General features: G+C 45.2%; 1 protein-coding gene across 1 annotated transcript; it reads right to left on the bottom strand.

Annotated features, from left to right (window-relative positions):
• Positions 1 to 241: 241 nt before the first annotated feature.
• On the bottom strand, positions 242 to 7,889 carry syt4 (synaptotagmin IV). Its single transcript, XM_088909363.1, has 4 exons — positions 7,502 to 7,889; positions 5,088 to 5,926; positions 3,801 to 3,921; positions 242 to 2,157 (listed from the first exon to the last, which is right to left on the bottom strand). The coding sequence occupies exons 1-4, from the start codon at positions 7,533 to 7,535 to the stop codon at positions 1,847 to 1,849; spliced, it is 1,305 nt and encodes a 434-aa protein (XP_088765489.1). The 5' UTR covers positions 7,536 to 7,889; the 3' UTR covers positions 242 to 1,846.
• Positions 7,890 to 16,702: the final 8,813 nt, after the last annotated feature.

Genomic DNA, 16,702 nt, shown 5'->3' with positions numbered 1-16,702 from the left:
ATCCTGGCAAGCAACAGGAGCAAGGCAGGATATACCCTGGACAGGATGTCCATCTACCACAGGGCACACAGACACAAACAGACACACACGTCCACCAGGACAATTAACCTACCAGAATGTTCCTGGATTCTGTAAGAAAACTAACCCCTGCTAACCCCCTGCTAACCCCTGCATCACCAGGCCATAATCTAAACCCATCTAGGCACTATAATCTTGATAAAGTTGGCATGAGAGAAAAGAATCCATTTATTGGTGCAGTTTATTGGGTATGTATTTACATGTTTTGAAGCAGCAGGAAAGTATTGAATTAACAGAAATAATTACTGAATCCTATATATATATGTGGGAAATCCTGTCCTTTTCCTGTGCTTCCATGTTGTTTTATCATTCACCGTGCATACAATCACTAGACTGTGGGGAGATACTGGATTTTACAACAGAAAGCATTCCCAATTGTCCTAATGGAAAGAAGCTATGAGAAACTGTGTTATGCTCATTGTCTTGTGCAATTACCCTAAATGAAGCATGGTTATATCAGAAGAAAAAATACTGAAAGCACATTATGTGAGTTTACCAAATTGAATACTGTACTGGAAAAAAATAGTTTTCCATTCAAATTTACCATAGTTACCTTTCTTAATTTGAGTTTCCAAAAAACGCTGTAAGGAAGTAAACAGAGTTCACAAGCAGCTGTGAGAGACCGTGCTTGAATCTCCCACTCTCCTTACAGCTGCATTGTGCTACAGGCCCTATTCTACCCTGTACAATACGTTTTTCCTTTCACTACCACTTACTGCATGAGAGCAGCAGTATGTAGGCAGGAAATAGGTCTGCGTCATGTCAGTCACGATTACTCTCAAGTCATTGTGCTATAGAGAGAATCATTTCTAAAAGCTTCTGTACAGGACCCTGTGGCAATATGTTTTCAAAACCACAAGTCTCCCCAGAAAACTGAGGCCCAGGTGCGAGAACAGCAATGGTGAGTGACATTACAGCCAGAAGGGCTTTTATTTGGAGAATAAAGGCAGGTTATTCTCAGGGCAGAATTAACTGTAAGTGAGGGGAACTGTAAATGAAACCTGGTTGTGCAAGAATACCTGTGCAAGAATGTACTTCCTGTACGTGATGTGTGAGTAACACACCAGGGAATCAGTTTGTACTGACCCCACACCACTCAGACAAGTGAAACGACAGCACTAGTAATTCACACGACTTGCGACAGCTGTGTTCTCAGAATTGGACATGGTTTATATTCAGGTACATGTACATTCTCAACCTGCCTCTGTGCTCACAGTTTAGAGGACCGAACAGTTCAGTTTCGCAGCCTCTCCTTCACAGCTGCTGCTCATTCCGTCTCTCTCTCTCTCTCTCTCTCTCACTCCGGGTATCTCAGGGACCAACGGCAGCCTAATTTAGGCTGCTTTCCAATTGGCATGAAATGTGAAATACCACTTGTACTTACAAAACAATCATAAAAATACAAAAAACGAGAAATCAATAAATAAATTAACAAACAAAAGATTGCTTTGATAAAAAAATAACAAACACGGTATAGTCGAAGATGCTTTTTGCTTGTTGTTTCCTGCTAAGAACAGTTCACAATAATAATCAGACAATCAGCTGTACAAGGTCAGGATGTATTGAGTGAAGATGAAGCGGCATTATTGAGAATTCAGTGACTGTCTTTGGATCGTTGATGGCCAGGTGTGCTGACACTTCTTTGAGGAGCTGAACCCAATAATGTGGATAATTCATGAGCCGATTATTAATTAACTCCCTCTGGCATACGTGACCTGGGCTGGCTGGTCAGCAGCGGTCGCAATGGGGGGGGGCGTGGTTGGCGGCTCTAGCCTTCGGAGAGCGTGTGCCACTTGGCGATCTGTCTCCGAGGGTGGTCGCAGATCTCGCGCCAGTGCTCGCCCACTGTCCCCTCAGCGTTGGCGCCCAGCAGCAGCCGGCCGATCACCTGGTTGCGGGCCAGCCGGTCGGAGTCGAGCAGGAGGAGCTCCACGCTGGTGTCGCTGAGCCCCGTCTCCGGGGGGATGTCGAACACAAAGAGCTCGTTGAAGACGGGGTTGGGGGAGCTCTTCTTCACGTGGGTCTTCTTCTTGCACACCCGCTTCCTGCCCTGGTAGAGGTTCACCTTGACGTACGGGTCTGTGGGGGAGGGCAGAGGGGGCGTCAGTCATGGATCAGGGAAGAAACCACACCAGATGCGCTTTTACCAGTCAAAGGCGCTTGTCCTACTGATACCGATGGATCGCGAAAGCACTGTATTGAATATTATTTTAACCTCCTATTCCTGTCAATACTAATGTATTCAAATGAAGGCAGGATGCTTGAGCTCAGCAGCACCTGATACCGGCTGATACTCAATGCTCTGCTGCTTGTAAAGCTGGGAATGATTCCACTCGCTGTGCAATGCAGTCTGAGCAGTTTCCCTGCTGATTGATTGGCAGGGCATCACATGTTCAATAACCCCCCTCAGGAGGAGAGAGAATGATAAATAATGAAACAATCTTTGTACTCCAGGCCTGCACTTCCCCCATGGTCTTGAATACAGTCAGGCAGTGACTGTGCCCTGGGGCAGCAGAGCTTGCCCATCGTGCCCCTGGCTCAGCTCTTTCTTTATGAATCGCACTGCTTCCTGGGCCCTGCTGTGCTAGGAAATTATGCGCAGTTTTCCATTGTCAGTGCCAGGGCTCTCTGCCCTTAGTCTCTGCTTTCAAGAAGAGGGGAGAGTACTGATACTGCGTTTAGATTCTGAATTCACTAGTCTGTGAGGCCACCCGACAGCTGGTATGAAAATAATTATGAATAACTGTTCTAGCCTCTCACTGATTTTCTGTTTTTATTGAAATGATCTATACAAAAAGTAAATTCATCCAATACTGTCTTAAATAATTGATCACCTGTTGTATGGTTCTTTAATAACAAAGAAAAAAGCATACAGCAGTCTCACTGCTTGTTGTAGTGTTGCTACAGGCCTTTCTAGCTGGCTGTTTTATCTACAGGCAAGGTGGAACTGAGCAAGAGAAGTGGAAATCATTAACACAGAGCCCTGAGACCCTGCAGAGTGACTGTGAAAATGAACTCTAAACACTAAAGAAGGGAACCGTATGTTCTTTTAAATTCAAAGCTACAAAGGATGCCTTTGAGAGGAATTAATTTACTGGAGTTCTTTGGTAGCCTGTATTTATCTGATATTTTTTCCCTCAGTCTGTACAGGTGAGGCTGAACAGCTGTACAGCTCCTACATCTTCTAATGGAAGGTTCCAGTTCTTGAAATTGCTTTATAACTATATCACTTATTCTGCATTTCCTCTAGAGAATCTGCTGCTCTTCCTGGTTTACTGCAGCGCACCCTGACCTTGGCAAAGCGACATGCACACTCCTGACCCAGCTCTACGCAAGGAAACAGCTGAGTCTGAGCATTGTGTCAAAATACCGAAAAGAAGGGTGGACCAGCCACTCTGGCACATGAAGGCCAGACATTTGTCTCGATAACCAAGAACACAAAAGTGAGCAGCCTGAAGCACGATATATGAAACGATATATCTTCTTCCTATCACAGACATATCATATAAATCAGACATTTTGCTATTGTTTGACAAAGATGGTTAAAGTACGTCTCTGAGGTCTGGTTCTGTAGGGTTTTCTGATCTTCAGTCCACCTGGGTGCTTTTCACCTAGTTTTATTTACTGTCTCAACTGTGGTCATTTCCCCCTTTCCTTGCCTCCCAGCTGTTGATGGTTTAAGAGGCAGAAGGCCTCGAGGGACCCCATATCCTGAGCTGTACCTGAGAGGCTGGAGGCTTCGGTCTTGGGCAGGTGGCGTGCCTTCAGCACCACAACGGTCAGAGTGCTGGTGGTCGACTGGTAGCACAGAGACAGCAGGAGCTCCCCTCTGCCCACACACCTCTGCAGAGACACAGAGAGAGGGAATGAAAACCAGAGCTCGTCACCTTCAATATCAGTATTCCTCATGTCTATGTGCAGTGTGATATTGCTGCCTTTCTCCAGAGCTATTTATCTTTTTCATTTCTTCACCAATCATTTATCTGCTTCTTGGAGAGTCTCCGAACATGTGTTCACCCTCGCTTATATTTTACCTTAATCCAACGTAAAAGAAAAAATGATTTCATTTTGTAATTTCCATATTGCTGTCTGTTCTGAAATGGTTAGAAAAACATATACACACAGCTTAAAAAAAAATCACTTTACACTGTTCATTTGATTTCTGTATTAATCCCTCTTGAAGCCAAAACATTCCTGTAACAATCCTTTACTGAAGTTGTATCTGTTTTGTTTTAATCCAACAGTTGATCTTGATATGTATTTTGTAGTATACAAAACAGCCATTTAACTGTATGGACATATTGAAAAGAAGACCTGACAAAGAGTCAATTAGATTTGATTTGTAAATGTGATGGATTAGCTACCACAGCCCTTCATATTGACTGCTCTTCTTTAGCTGACCTTGTGTTATGGCTATCACATTTTTAAAGGTTCAGATCAATGTGAATTGAAGATCACTTAATTCTCTTAGTTGTGTAATACTTTTACACAACTATATACATATATGGCATCTTGAATAGCGAAATATCGAAGAAGGTATCATACAGTATGAGAGTAGGCCGTTCTATCCATCTTTTCTATTTAGGAAATTGCAATTAAAAATGTCTCCAAGCAGAAAATAGCTTAAAAATTATTTGGTAATTAGTTCCAGGGACCCATGATTCATTCTGTAAAAAGGTGTGTTCTAATGTCATAGGTTCTATTTAATACTATTTTAATATTTAATACTTATTACTCATTTAATATTCATTTAATATTTAAGACTGAGAATTCTCAACTATTTGTTATGCTAAAATACATGCACTGTGATGATGTTTTCCTTGCATCTAAGGTTTCTGAATACTGAGACTTAAATAAACTGCCATCACAACCTCCTCTGCTTATCTTGTCTCTGTTTCATTACAGCGCACAAGCTCTGTTTCTGAAATGCGTTTGATCACTGCGTGTTTTCTGTCCCTGTGTGACAGTGTTGTGCGGACTCCCCCTCCCTCCCGAGAATCGCTATTTACCCTGACGTTGCGCTTGATGATCTCACGGGTCATGAGGACACGCCCCTCCGAGAGGTCAACCCCCGCCAGGGGCACCAGAGCCTCGCCGATGACATCATCCCTCGAGAAGCGGTCAAAGCTCAACACCATGAAGTGCAGAGCCAGCTCGGGCACCCGACTGTAGGGGATCCCGTAGAAGCTGAACGTCTCGTCGAAGGCGGGATCGAGGGTCTTCCGCAGCACGCGGGTCTTCACCTTATACTTCTTGTCAGGCAAGATGGTCATCTTGACGTAGGGGTCGGAGGTCAGAGACTGCTCATCCATGGCGGACAGCCCGTGCGCCTCCTTGATGTTGACGATGAAGGCCTTCTTGTCGAAGTTGTACTCGAGCGAGAAGAAAAGGGTTCCCAGCCCCGCTTCTCGGTCGGGGGGCTTGTCCGCCGGCGTTAGCGCCTTGCTGGAGGGCACACTCTCCGGGGAGGCTGGCTCCCTGCCTTCCTCTGGGAAGCAGCCATGCGGGGAGGGCATGTCCAGCTCGGGGGAGCTCCGCACGCGGGGGTGCGGCTTGGCGAAGTTGCCGTTGAGGTCTCGCTTCTCCAGGTCCAGGTGGAGGGCGGTCTTGGTGCTGGCAGGGCTGGGCGTGGACTTGGCCAACTCTGTTTTCTCATCAGCCCCGAACTTCTTCTTGTTGTTGAGGCTCTCGGGATAGATGTCCACCCCCTTCAGCATGTGCACAAACTTGTAGGGGGGAGTTTTGTTGGATTTAGCTGATTTGCGCTGGCAGCATATCCATGCGAACAGAGAGACGGTGAAGACCAGTCCGAAGGCACTGATGATTCCCACTGCGGCTGGGACCTCGGCTACAACACAGGAGAGAACAGACATGAGAATACTGCACGGCTGCAGGTGCAAACTGGGACTACAGAGCCAGTGTGGCGTTGCAGTGCTCAGGAAACTGTTTAAGTGTCATTTTGTATATGTTTGTGTGTGTAAGAATTGGCTTGTGTGTAAGCATCAGTTTGTGTGTGTGTGTAAGCACTGGGTTATGTGTGCATGCAAGTGTCAGTTTCTGTGTGCAAGCATAGGTTTGTGTGTGTGTGCAAGTATCTGTGTGTAAGCGTCGCTTCGTGCGTGTGTAAGTGCTGGTTTGTGTACATGTTTGTATGTGCAATCATCAGTTTCTGTGTGTGTTTGTGTGTGTTCCTGTGTGCACAATCTGTTTTGTTTTCCCCTATCATGACTTCAACTAGTATTAAGACCTTTCTTAGAGAGGTTCATAGAAATTTTTGAATATTATTGTAAATTTTATTATTGATTTAAATTCATATTAATACATTGATTTGAGTTCTGTACCTCTTATTTGTTGAGGTACAGAATGATGCATGTCAGGTAACATGAAACTGCGCCATACCCTGTTGAGCCCTGAATTTGAAAATCCGTATGAGATGGAGTATACTATGAAATGGCACTCTGAAGTGAAAATGATTCATCATTTGATGGTGTCCGTCTGTCTATATGTATCAGAAGATATTAACCATTTTCGTCAGTGCAGTGCGTGGCTCATGTTGCCTGCAGCTTGTGTTAATGCAGCTGAGAAATCAACACATCAGTAGAACACAACTGGTCTGAAACAGGTCCCCTGAGTCTTCTGTGCGTGTGTGTTTAACCCTTGTTTACACTCTTCCTCACTGATTCTCTCTTCTCTGCTTTCCCCTATCAACTTCTATGTGTCTAGCCCTCACCACCCAGGCTGGGGCAGCAGCATTGTCAGACGTCGTGATGTGCTACTCTGTCTTTCCACCCTCCTCACACACCTCCCCCTCCCAGAAGATTCTCTGCAGAAGCAGACAGCGTGTCCACTGGTCTAGGTAACACAGCAGGGCAGGAATCTACAGTGACTCAGAATTGCACGATCCTGGGGATTCAGCAGCCACACCAGAATCCACATCCTACTTGCTGCAGGTCTTCCCGTAACAGACAAAAAAACATAATTCTTTTCTTCCAATCGTGCTTTCCAAGAGTAGAAAAGCAGCGTATGTTTCTACAAACCAAAACCGCAGCAAAACAAATCTACCAATTACCTTGGTTTTCATCCAAACACATGTCATCTGCCTATCTTTGTCCTCAGCATGAAATAACAACTGAATACGTCTCATTTACTTACGGGGGATTTCTTTTAATGACAAATACAGAAAATAAAGGCAATAGCTGATACGATTATTACGCCATGAAAAATAAATATAAAAATGCTGGAATTTGCAATTAGAACTCAATTCAATGGTATTATTTTCATTCAATGTGGCCTCCCTACAGACACAATGAAACGATTCTTTTTCTTTCGCTGTAAACTGTTATTGTAAACTGCAATCTCTATCCAGATAGCCTGTTACGTTCCGTCGGAAGGCATAGCGCGTGAAGAAAATCAAAGGTCTTACCGAACTGCGCTCCCTCTGCAATCACTGGCGCCATGACGCGTGGTGCTCTGTCCGAGGTGCTGAAAGCACACTCCTGTATTCCAGCACTTGAGTGTACCCTCGACAGCTCCGGCTTTCACTGCGACTCAGCCCTCGAATGCCTGCCTTTCAGTTGAAAATGGATTCTTATTATAATTTGTCGATCAAATAGAAATGTGAAAATCTACATATAAAGGTACCGAAATATTTTGTTATTATTCTTTTTAAAATAATATTAAAAACTCGGTTGTTTTTTCCGTGATCTTCCCGAAGCACTTCTGTCGTACTTTCTTGCACGGTCACTCGTTGAGCTCTGAGCGCCTCTGAGGCGTCGGCTCGGCTCTGTGCTCCCCACGGCTGTTCTGCTTCTGACGCAGTTCTGACGAAGCTGTGTGAAATCACCGCCTTTTTCTCCAAGGAATGGCAGGGCAGGCTAACAGGCTCATCAATTATTGTAACCGCCTGCCTGCGGGAAGTTAATCCTTGCTGCATTTCACAGCAAAAATATATACATCATACCAGCCAGAGGAAAATTACTCTGGACTGGGCAAAGCAAAGAAATTCAAGACAGGAAGTACATGTCATTAGAAACATGTGAGTTAGAGCGTTTGTGCATGGGAAGAATAGGACAAAGACAGAGATTAAAGACAAGGCATCAATCCATCCTTACCTCCCATGACCCCAGGCTGATTTTACAGTCGAAAGCGTTCTCTGCTTTGGCTCAGCAGGCTGTCTCTGACTGTATCTGAGCTACAGCAAGAGACCCCACCCTAAAACTGTGCCCGATCATCACATCTATTCTCGGAGAAGCTAACATTTCTAAATTTGGATGCTGTTTTAACATTTGTGAATAAATATTAATTGATTAGCCTCTATGCAGAATTAAGCAGTCACAATCTCTATGATCTTTCATTTTCATGCATTCCAGACCAGATACTCTTGGCTGTTATCAATTTGATAGTACCTCAGTTATTCCAATGCATGTGGATTCTGAAGCTCTGTTAATGAAGCAGAAAATGCACACACAGAAGTTCTGTGAAGCTGTTCATAGCCAAGCTTAAATTTATCTCTATCCACTTATCTGGGCATTTTCTTACTAATGGAAGTCCTGGATACTCAGAGGGTAAGATGAGCCTTGCCTTCTCTGCTGTGGTTGTCATCATGAGCTTTGAAACTCCCCCCATCCCCCCTCGACCTCACTCACCCTCAGTCAGCCTCACAGTGGAGACCACTGAAACACCACCCACGTCTGTGCTGGTGAAGCAGGGTTTCAGTGCCTTGATTGTGTGTTCACTGGATCTTCATCTTCACCTCTGTAAACCGACTGTGAAAAGGGGGACATTTGTAGCATTATTTACAATGTTCAGACATATATCAACAGTGAAAACCAGCCAGGAGAGGCAGATAGAACCTATGAGGAAATGCACAAAAATCTCAGAACAGAAGTAACTTTGTTTGACATACAGGGCTATAGCAGTCCGGAGCAAAGTACCCAGACATGTTGTTGAACAACATACCCTGGATTATCTCAGGAAAAAGCTGGATGAGATTCATGGATTGATTAGCTAATACCTACCAAACAAGTGAATTGACTAAATGGCCTCCTTTCGCTTATAATGTTTATTCTTTAATATCTTCAGTATACATAATGTGTCACTGTGTAATAAATACCATCAACAATGCGAGCTGCCCATAGCCAGCTGCCATATCAATGAGCAACTCACAACTGGCAACCCACTGCAGCTCAGCAGGCGTGAGCCTGGTCAGTACCTGGATGGGAGACCTCCTGGGAAGAGCTAAGGTTGCTGCTGGAAGAGGTGTTAGTGGGGCCAGCAGGGGGCAGTCACCTTGCAGTCTGTGTGGGTCGTAATGCCCCAGTATAGTGATGGGGACACCATACTGTAGGTCCTGACTCTCTGTGGTCAAGAGTAGGGGTGTAACCCCAGTGTCCTGGCCAAGTTTCCCATTGGCCCTTACCAATCATGGCCTCCTAATAATCCCCATCCATGAATTGACTTCATCACTCTGTTCTTCTCCCTATCATAGCTGATGTGTACTGGTGCACTATAGCTGCTGTTGCATCATCCTGATGGGGTTGCACATTGGTGGTGGTACAGGGGAGTCTCCATTACATATAAAGAGCTATGAGTGGAGTGTCCAGAAAAGTGCTATATAAGTGTAAGTAATGGGGGAGACACAGGAAGAAACACCCTAATGCTATCCTTTCTCATCTCATCTGGAACTCTAGCCTGCATTACAGCAGCTTCTCTCCAGGCCCGTGCTTTACAGAAAATGTGGGATAGATCTGTTTTATTAACATGGAAACTCAACACCTCTCTCAGGCATTTGGAGGAATTCGGTAGACAGAGAGACACAGTTATGTCAGGTAACGAAATGCTTGAATGTTTTTTTTTCAACAATGAAGATCACATTAGCTTGAGCGAAGGAGGAATCAGGCTTTGTCATCTTGACCTCACACAGTGAGCCAGGCAGGTCTTCATGCTGAGGTCGAGAGCCAGTAGGGCAGGAAAGTAAATGACGGACACTAAAGGCTTCTTCAATCCTGTATCCTGGACACCCAGGAGGAACGTGTGCAGGGGGAGCTGAGACGCCTTCCACATTATTCATGATGATTTGCACGCAGCAGCCTGGGGGAGACTGCAAAAGAAACACCGCACCAAACATAAATGTTTAAAAACCCACTGACATGCCCAACTTCAGCAGCTTCTGGATATGTGTTTGGCTGACAGTATTACCCTTCTGCTCCACTGCCCCTTCACTTCATTGCAAACATTTCTGCTCTGCAGATGAGTTGACTTTCTTTGACAAAGCGGTTCAGCCAAGCAAAAGCATTCAACGAGGAAAAAAAAATGAAATTACTGCGGCTTGTGACTAAGCTGTGAGCCCCTGGTAAATGGAGTGGAGTAATGTATTGACTCTGGGCTCTGTATGAGGAGCCATTAGGCTGAGCGTTCAGTGTGTCTTGAGGAAATGAATGTGCCACGTTTAGAGAATAAATGTCCGTAATGCTGGATTTTCTGTTTTTATGACTTCTCAGTACCTTTGCTCAGGTCTTAGTTGAATTGCACATCCTGTTAAGAGTTTTTTGAAGATAAATCAAAGAGCTGCCTGGCATTCTGATGGGTGCTCACCCTCTCTCTTTCTGAGCCCTTGTTCTGCCAAATCCCAGGTCAGCTGTGCAAGTGCCAAAAGATCGATCCTTCTCAGGTGGTCCCTGGCTTCCCTCAGTCAGTGAGGCATGGTCAGGAGTGAGAGCTCCTGCACGCTGGAGGACAGAGGAAGAGAGGAGCAGGAAACAAGAACAGCTCCAACAATGTCCTCATCACAGCTGCTGTAGTATGACGAACGCCTGACTAGGAGGCAGGGGATCAGTCTAAGACATGCTGCTGCTGTTGCTCTTCATGCTTTGCACATGTCTGTGTTTTGCACAAGCGGACAGAGTTACTGGTGTTACTCATTTCCTAGTCCCAGCGATGGAGATCTGGTCTGCATAGATAAGGAACTACTGTACATAGGAGAAACAAATAGCATATTGCATTAATGAAACAACTGATGAAAACAGAAGAGTTGTTCGTGGTGTGATGAACAATCCTCCTATCTCTTGTGCTGGACAAACAGTCCCTGTCCTCGGAGAACCTCAGCTGTCACTGTGTTGGGGAGCTGTTTGTTTCTTTTCTCTTAATTTAGTTTGAAGTGTCTGGGCTGAGACACTGTCAAGGGCAGGCCCACAGTGAGAGTGACCTGGGGGTTAATTAAAAATGACAAGTTCCCTCTCCTTTTCACTGCTTGAAAAAATCTGCTTAGATGTCTTCTTTGCTGTGGGCAGCTGTGTGTCACTGAATACCAATTTCAGCTCCATTTTACAGACACACGCACTCCCTTCACAGATTAAGGAAGCTGGTGGAGTGTCGTTATCAGAAATTGGAGGCCAGCTAAAATGAAATGTCTTTCTACCACTTTGCATTACCATTCCTAACACTACAACAACATACAATCAGTGAAGAATGAAGTAAAGTGTATCTGAGATAATACAAACAATCATCATCATCACCACTGAGCAGGAGAGGTTAAGTCACAATACAATTATGTCACATAAGTCCTGTTCTATTCCCTTCCTCCACAGCAGCAGTCCATGCACAGCCAGTACTGAAAATCTAGACTTTCATACAAGGTTGCACAGATCATATCAGAGATGTTCTGTTTTTATTCAAATTTCCTATCTTACCAAACTGTGCATGACCACAACTCTACAGATACAATGAAGAGAGAGGTTATTAAAGTAGAAGTAAGGGCAGGCTTTGTATTTTGAAATGGGTGTTAATAACAATAAGAGACAGACTGAAATCTGTAACGAAATTCCATGAGCATGGAAAAGCCGTCCTGAAGGGAAGAGTTCTGTATTTGTGTGTCACATGGAATTTGAATCCACAACCTTCCAGGTGTGAGTCTAGAAACTCCACGCTGCTGCACCTTTAAGCAAAAATATATGGTTTAAAAAAATGCTTAATAGTTATATTTGCCCAGTTTCCACTAGGTAATATAAAAATACAATATCCATCCAAACATTCATTTTCTAACCATTTCTTGCAATTATGGCTGCCCCTGGCAAGCAACGTGCACAAGCTGGGTGCACTCTGGGTGGGACACCAACCCACCCCAGGGAACAAAACACAATATCCAAATATCCAAAGGGTTAGTGTTATTGTGGTCTAAATCATTCCCTCACAGAAAGATTCATAAACTCTGAAACACACAGACACAAATAAACACAGAGAGACACACAACCACACACACATAAACATTCACATACACGAAAACACACAGGGACAGACCCAGACACAGAGAAACACACTCAGACACACAAAACACACATTCAAAGTCACTGTGCTGCACAAATGCTCACAAAGTGATGGATGATAACAGGAAGACTGTTCTATGGACAGGAAGGTCCTCTGCTGGTGATGAGAAAATATTACAGTGTAAACTACTGGAAGTCTTATTCTTATTATTATTCTTATTATTCTTCTTCTTATTATTATTATTTTTATTCATTACACCATTTCACCAGTAGAAATAAAGAGAGAGTCTGGATTGTTCAAACCCAGAGTGGAATCTTGCTGTCACATTTGGGTTAACAACAGTAAAGGGATCTTTGATGACCAATTAATCAGGACCTTTGTTTTATATCTCACTTGAAAGATGGTACTTCTTACAGCACGGTGTCCCCTGTTAAGTTACTGGGGCATGGGTTTGGATATGCCTGATCCAGAGGAAGGTGTGCCACCTACTGTTCCACCAACACCACTTATAGCAGCAGCCTGGTTTTCCCTGGAAGTCTCTTGTCACAGTACTGACCAGGCCAAGTCAGTCTTAGCTGCTGTGATAATATTAATAATCATTGCCTACGCTTATATAGCACTTTTCTGGACACTCCACTCAAAGTGTTTTACAGGTAATGGGGACTCCCCTCCACCACCACCAATGTGTAGCATCCACCTGGCATGCGTCGGCAGCCATAGTGCACCAGAACGCTCACCACACATCAGCTATCAGTGGGGAGGAGAACAGAATAATGAAGCTAATTTAGAGATGGGGATTATTAGGAGGCCATGATTGATACACCCCTACTCTTTTCAAGAAACGCACTGGGATTTTTATTGTCCACAGAGAGTCAGGACCTCAGTTTTATGTCTCATCCAAAAGACAGGACCTTTTACAGTAGAGTGTTCCCGTCACTATACTGGGGCATAAGGACCCACATAGACTGCAGGGTGAGCATCCCCTGCTTCCCCCACAAACCTCTTCCAGCAGCAACCTTAGTTTTTCCCAGGAGGTCTCCCATCCAGGTACTGACCAGGCTCACTCCTGCTTTTAACTTTAGTGTGTTGCCAATTGTGAGTTGCAGGGTGATATGGCTGCTGGAGATCTGATGAGATCAGGCTTATGGGTGATAATGCTGCTCTCAGTGAAAACATAATTTATGCATTACGTTGAACTACTTCCGCTTCCTTGTTTTTGTTTTAAAGGTTAATCCTGGTGTAGTCAGAACTTAATAAGACTATGAACTCTAAACTAATACATTACAGTATACCAGTAAAGATAGATAGATAGATAGATACTTTATTGATCCCGTGAGGGAAATTGCAGTGCAACAGCAGCTTAACACACACAACACAGCCACAATGTAACGAATTATATAATAATAGTACAATACATACAATACAATACAAGAGTTACTCACAGTCCAGACGCACAAGAACAAACTAGAACAGAACAGTACACAGAAAATCATATCACACTCATATCACACATATGGATATAAATATAGATGTAACTGTAGATATAAATATAAATGTATTGCACAGGTCCCTGGCATATATTGCACAGAAAGTGGTTGTAAACGGGAAAAAGAAAAAGAAAAAGAAGAAGAAGAGAACAGATGTAGCAGTAGATGTGTAGATGCGTTTAATCCAGATACAGGTCACTGTCGATGTTGCCTCTGCCAAGACGCAAGGTGGATGCGTTGTACAGTCTTATGGCAGACGGCAAGAATGACCTCCTGTAGCGCTCCCTGTTGCACCGTGGATGAATCAGTCTATTGCTGTACGTGCTCTTCATTCCTGCAAGCCTGTCATAGAGGGGATGGGAGAAGTTGTCCATGATGGCCTCTAGTTTGGACATCATTCTCCTCTCAGCCACTACCTCCAAGGAGTCCAGGTCAGACCCAATGACAGAGCTTGCTCTCCTGATGAGCTTGTTCAGCCTTTTGGAATCTACTGCTCTAATCCCCGAGCCCCAGCACACCACTGCGTAGAAAATGGCACTCGCTACCACCGACTGATAGAACATGTGTAGCATCTTACTACACACATTGAAGGACCTGAGCCTCCTCAAGAAGTAGAGTCGGCTCTGTCCCTTCTTATAGATGGCCTCGGTGTTCTTAGACCATTCCAGTCTATCGTCGATGTGCACTCCCAGGTACTTGTACGAGTCCACCATCTCCACGCCACTCCCATGGATGTAGACAGGAGTAGGTTTGACCTTTTTCCTCCTGAAATCTACCACCAGTTCCTTTGTCTTTGTAACATTCAGTTCCAAGTGGTTTACCCCACACCACTCCACAAAGCTGCTGACCAGTCCTCTGTACTCCTCCTCCTGCTCACCCTTGATACATCCCACAATTGCAGAGTCATCTGAGAACTTCTGCAGGTGGCATGACTCTGAGTTGTACTTAAAGTCCGAAGTATAGAGGGTGAAGAGGAATGGAGAAAGAACTGTCCCTTGAGGTGCCCCTGTGTTACTCACTACCTGTTCAGACACACAGTTCTGAAGTCTCACAGACTGTGGTCTGCCTGTCAGGTAGTCAGTGATCCACGAGGTCGTGGAGGCATCGACTTGCATCTCTTCCAGCTTCCTCCTTAGAAGTAAGGGCTGGATGGTATTGAAGGCACTGGAGAAGTCGAAAAACATGATCCTTACAGTGTTGCCAGCCCTGTCCAGGTGTGAGTAGGCCCTTTGCAGCATGTAGATGATCGCATCCTCCACACCAACACTGGGCTGGTAGGCAAACTGTAGGGTGTCCAGTGATGAGCTGACCAGGGGTCTCAGGTGGGATAAGACCAGCCTTTCCAGTGTCTTCATGATGTGAGAAGTCAGTGCAACTGGTCTGTAGTCGTTGAGGACAGAGGGGCGCCCTTTCTTTGGTACCGGGACCAGGCATGATGTCTTCCAGAGCACCGGGACTCTTTCCAAGCGCAGGCTCAGGTTGAACAGTTGCTGGAGCACTCCGCTCAGCTGATCAGCACAGGCCCTCAGAACTCTGGGACAGATGTTATCTGGTCCTGCGGCCTTACCCTCGTGCAGCCTCTTCAGCTCCTTCTTCACCTGGTCAGTTGTGATGGTCAGCCTGGCCTGGGGGTTGGTGCTCATAGTGCTTTTAGTGCTGCAGGTGTTAATGGCGGAGGTGTTGGAGAGTGGCAGCTGTGGGGGATGGGTGGGTGAGTAGCCGTCGGGGGTTGTGGCTGTAGGCGGCCATGTTTGTGGGGGGATGGAGGAGGTATTGGGCAGTCGCAGCTGTGAAGGGTTAGGGAGCGTGTGGCTGTGGGGGGATGGGTGTTGCGCCACAGAGGACCCAGAATCAAACCTGTTAAAGAACTGGTTCAACTCGTTGGCCATCTCTAGGTTCCCCTCTGTTGCACCCCCAGCCTGTTTGAAGCCAGTGATCTCTCTCATACTGCTCCATACATCTCTCACCCTATTCCTTTGCAGCTTATCCTCTACCCTCCTCCTGTAGGCGTCCTTGCTCTCTCTTAACTTCTGCTTTAGCTCCCTCTGTACACGCTTGACCTCTTCCTTATCTCCCCTCCTAAAGGCTCTCTTCTTGTCATTCAGAAGAGCCTTCAGGTCGCTGGTAATCCAGGGTTTGTTATTGGAAAAACAGTGTACGTCTTTGGTGGGGATGGTGTTGTCTACGCAGAAGTTAATATAGTCAGTGACACAGTCCACCATGCTGTCTATGTCGTCCCCATGTGGTTCGCACAGCACATCCCAGTCGGTGGCCTCCAAAGCACCACGAAGATCCTCCATAGCCTCCAGAGACCATCTCCTCACAGTCCAGTTGGGCCAAGAAGAAACTCATGATGAGTAGAGGTGCATTAAAGACATGCAGACCCTTCAGTTCTACAGGACTAGAGAGAGCAGAACTACTCTGACCTGTATTTTCATACTAGTTCACCTGTGTGGGTAGTTTACATTACTTCTGCTATAAGGTGTTGACTGTGAAAAAACAGTAGTGCACTACTACATTCCTTACACACATCAGCTCTAGGATCCCAGGGTGTCTCATGGCCCTGTATGGGAAAGCACAAAGCATGTTAAACCACAGCAGCCAGTGCAAATGTCAGATAATCCCACAGCAGTCATGCGAAAATGCTGTGATAATTTACTGTGGCGAACATCCATAATGTGATTAGTGGCCTGAATTGTTCTGCCTCCTCTAGTCTGGTCAGGCCAGGCTCCGGGGAACCACAGGCTTGCTGAGTTCACACAGGACTTGAAAGCACTTTGGTCTGTGTTGCTGCAGAAGTGCTCTAATTTTCAATGATGTTTCCTAACTGTGGTTTCACTTTGCAGTGGTACAGTACCTATCGTTCTTCCCACCTA

The sequence above is a fragment of the Atractosteus spatula genome, chromosome 1, assembly GCF_055471065.1.
Source record: "Atractosteus spatula isolate fAtrSpa1 chromosome 1, fAtrSpa1.hap1, whole genome shotgun sequence".
Taxonomy (NCBI): Eukaryota; Metazoa; Chordata; class Actinopteri; order Semionotiformes; family Lepisosteidae; genus Atractosteus; species Atractosteus spatula.
This window is presented reverse-complemented; position numbering and strand designations above follow the sequence as displayed.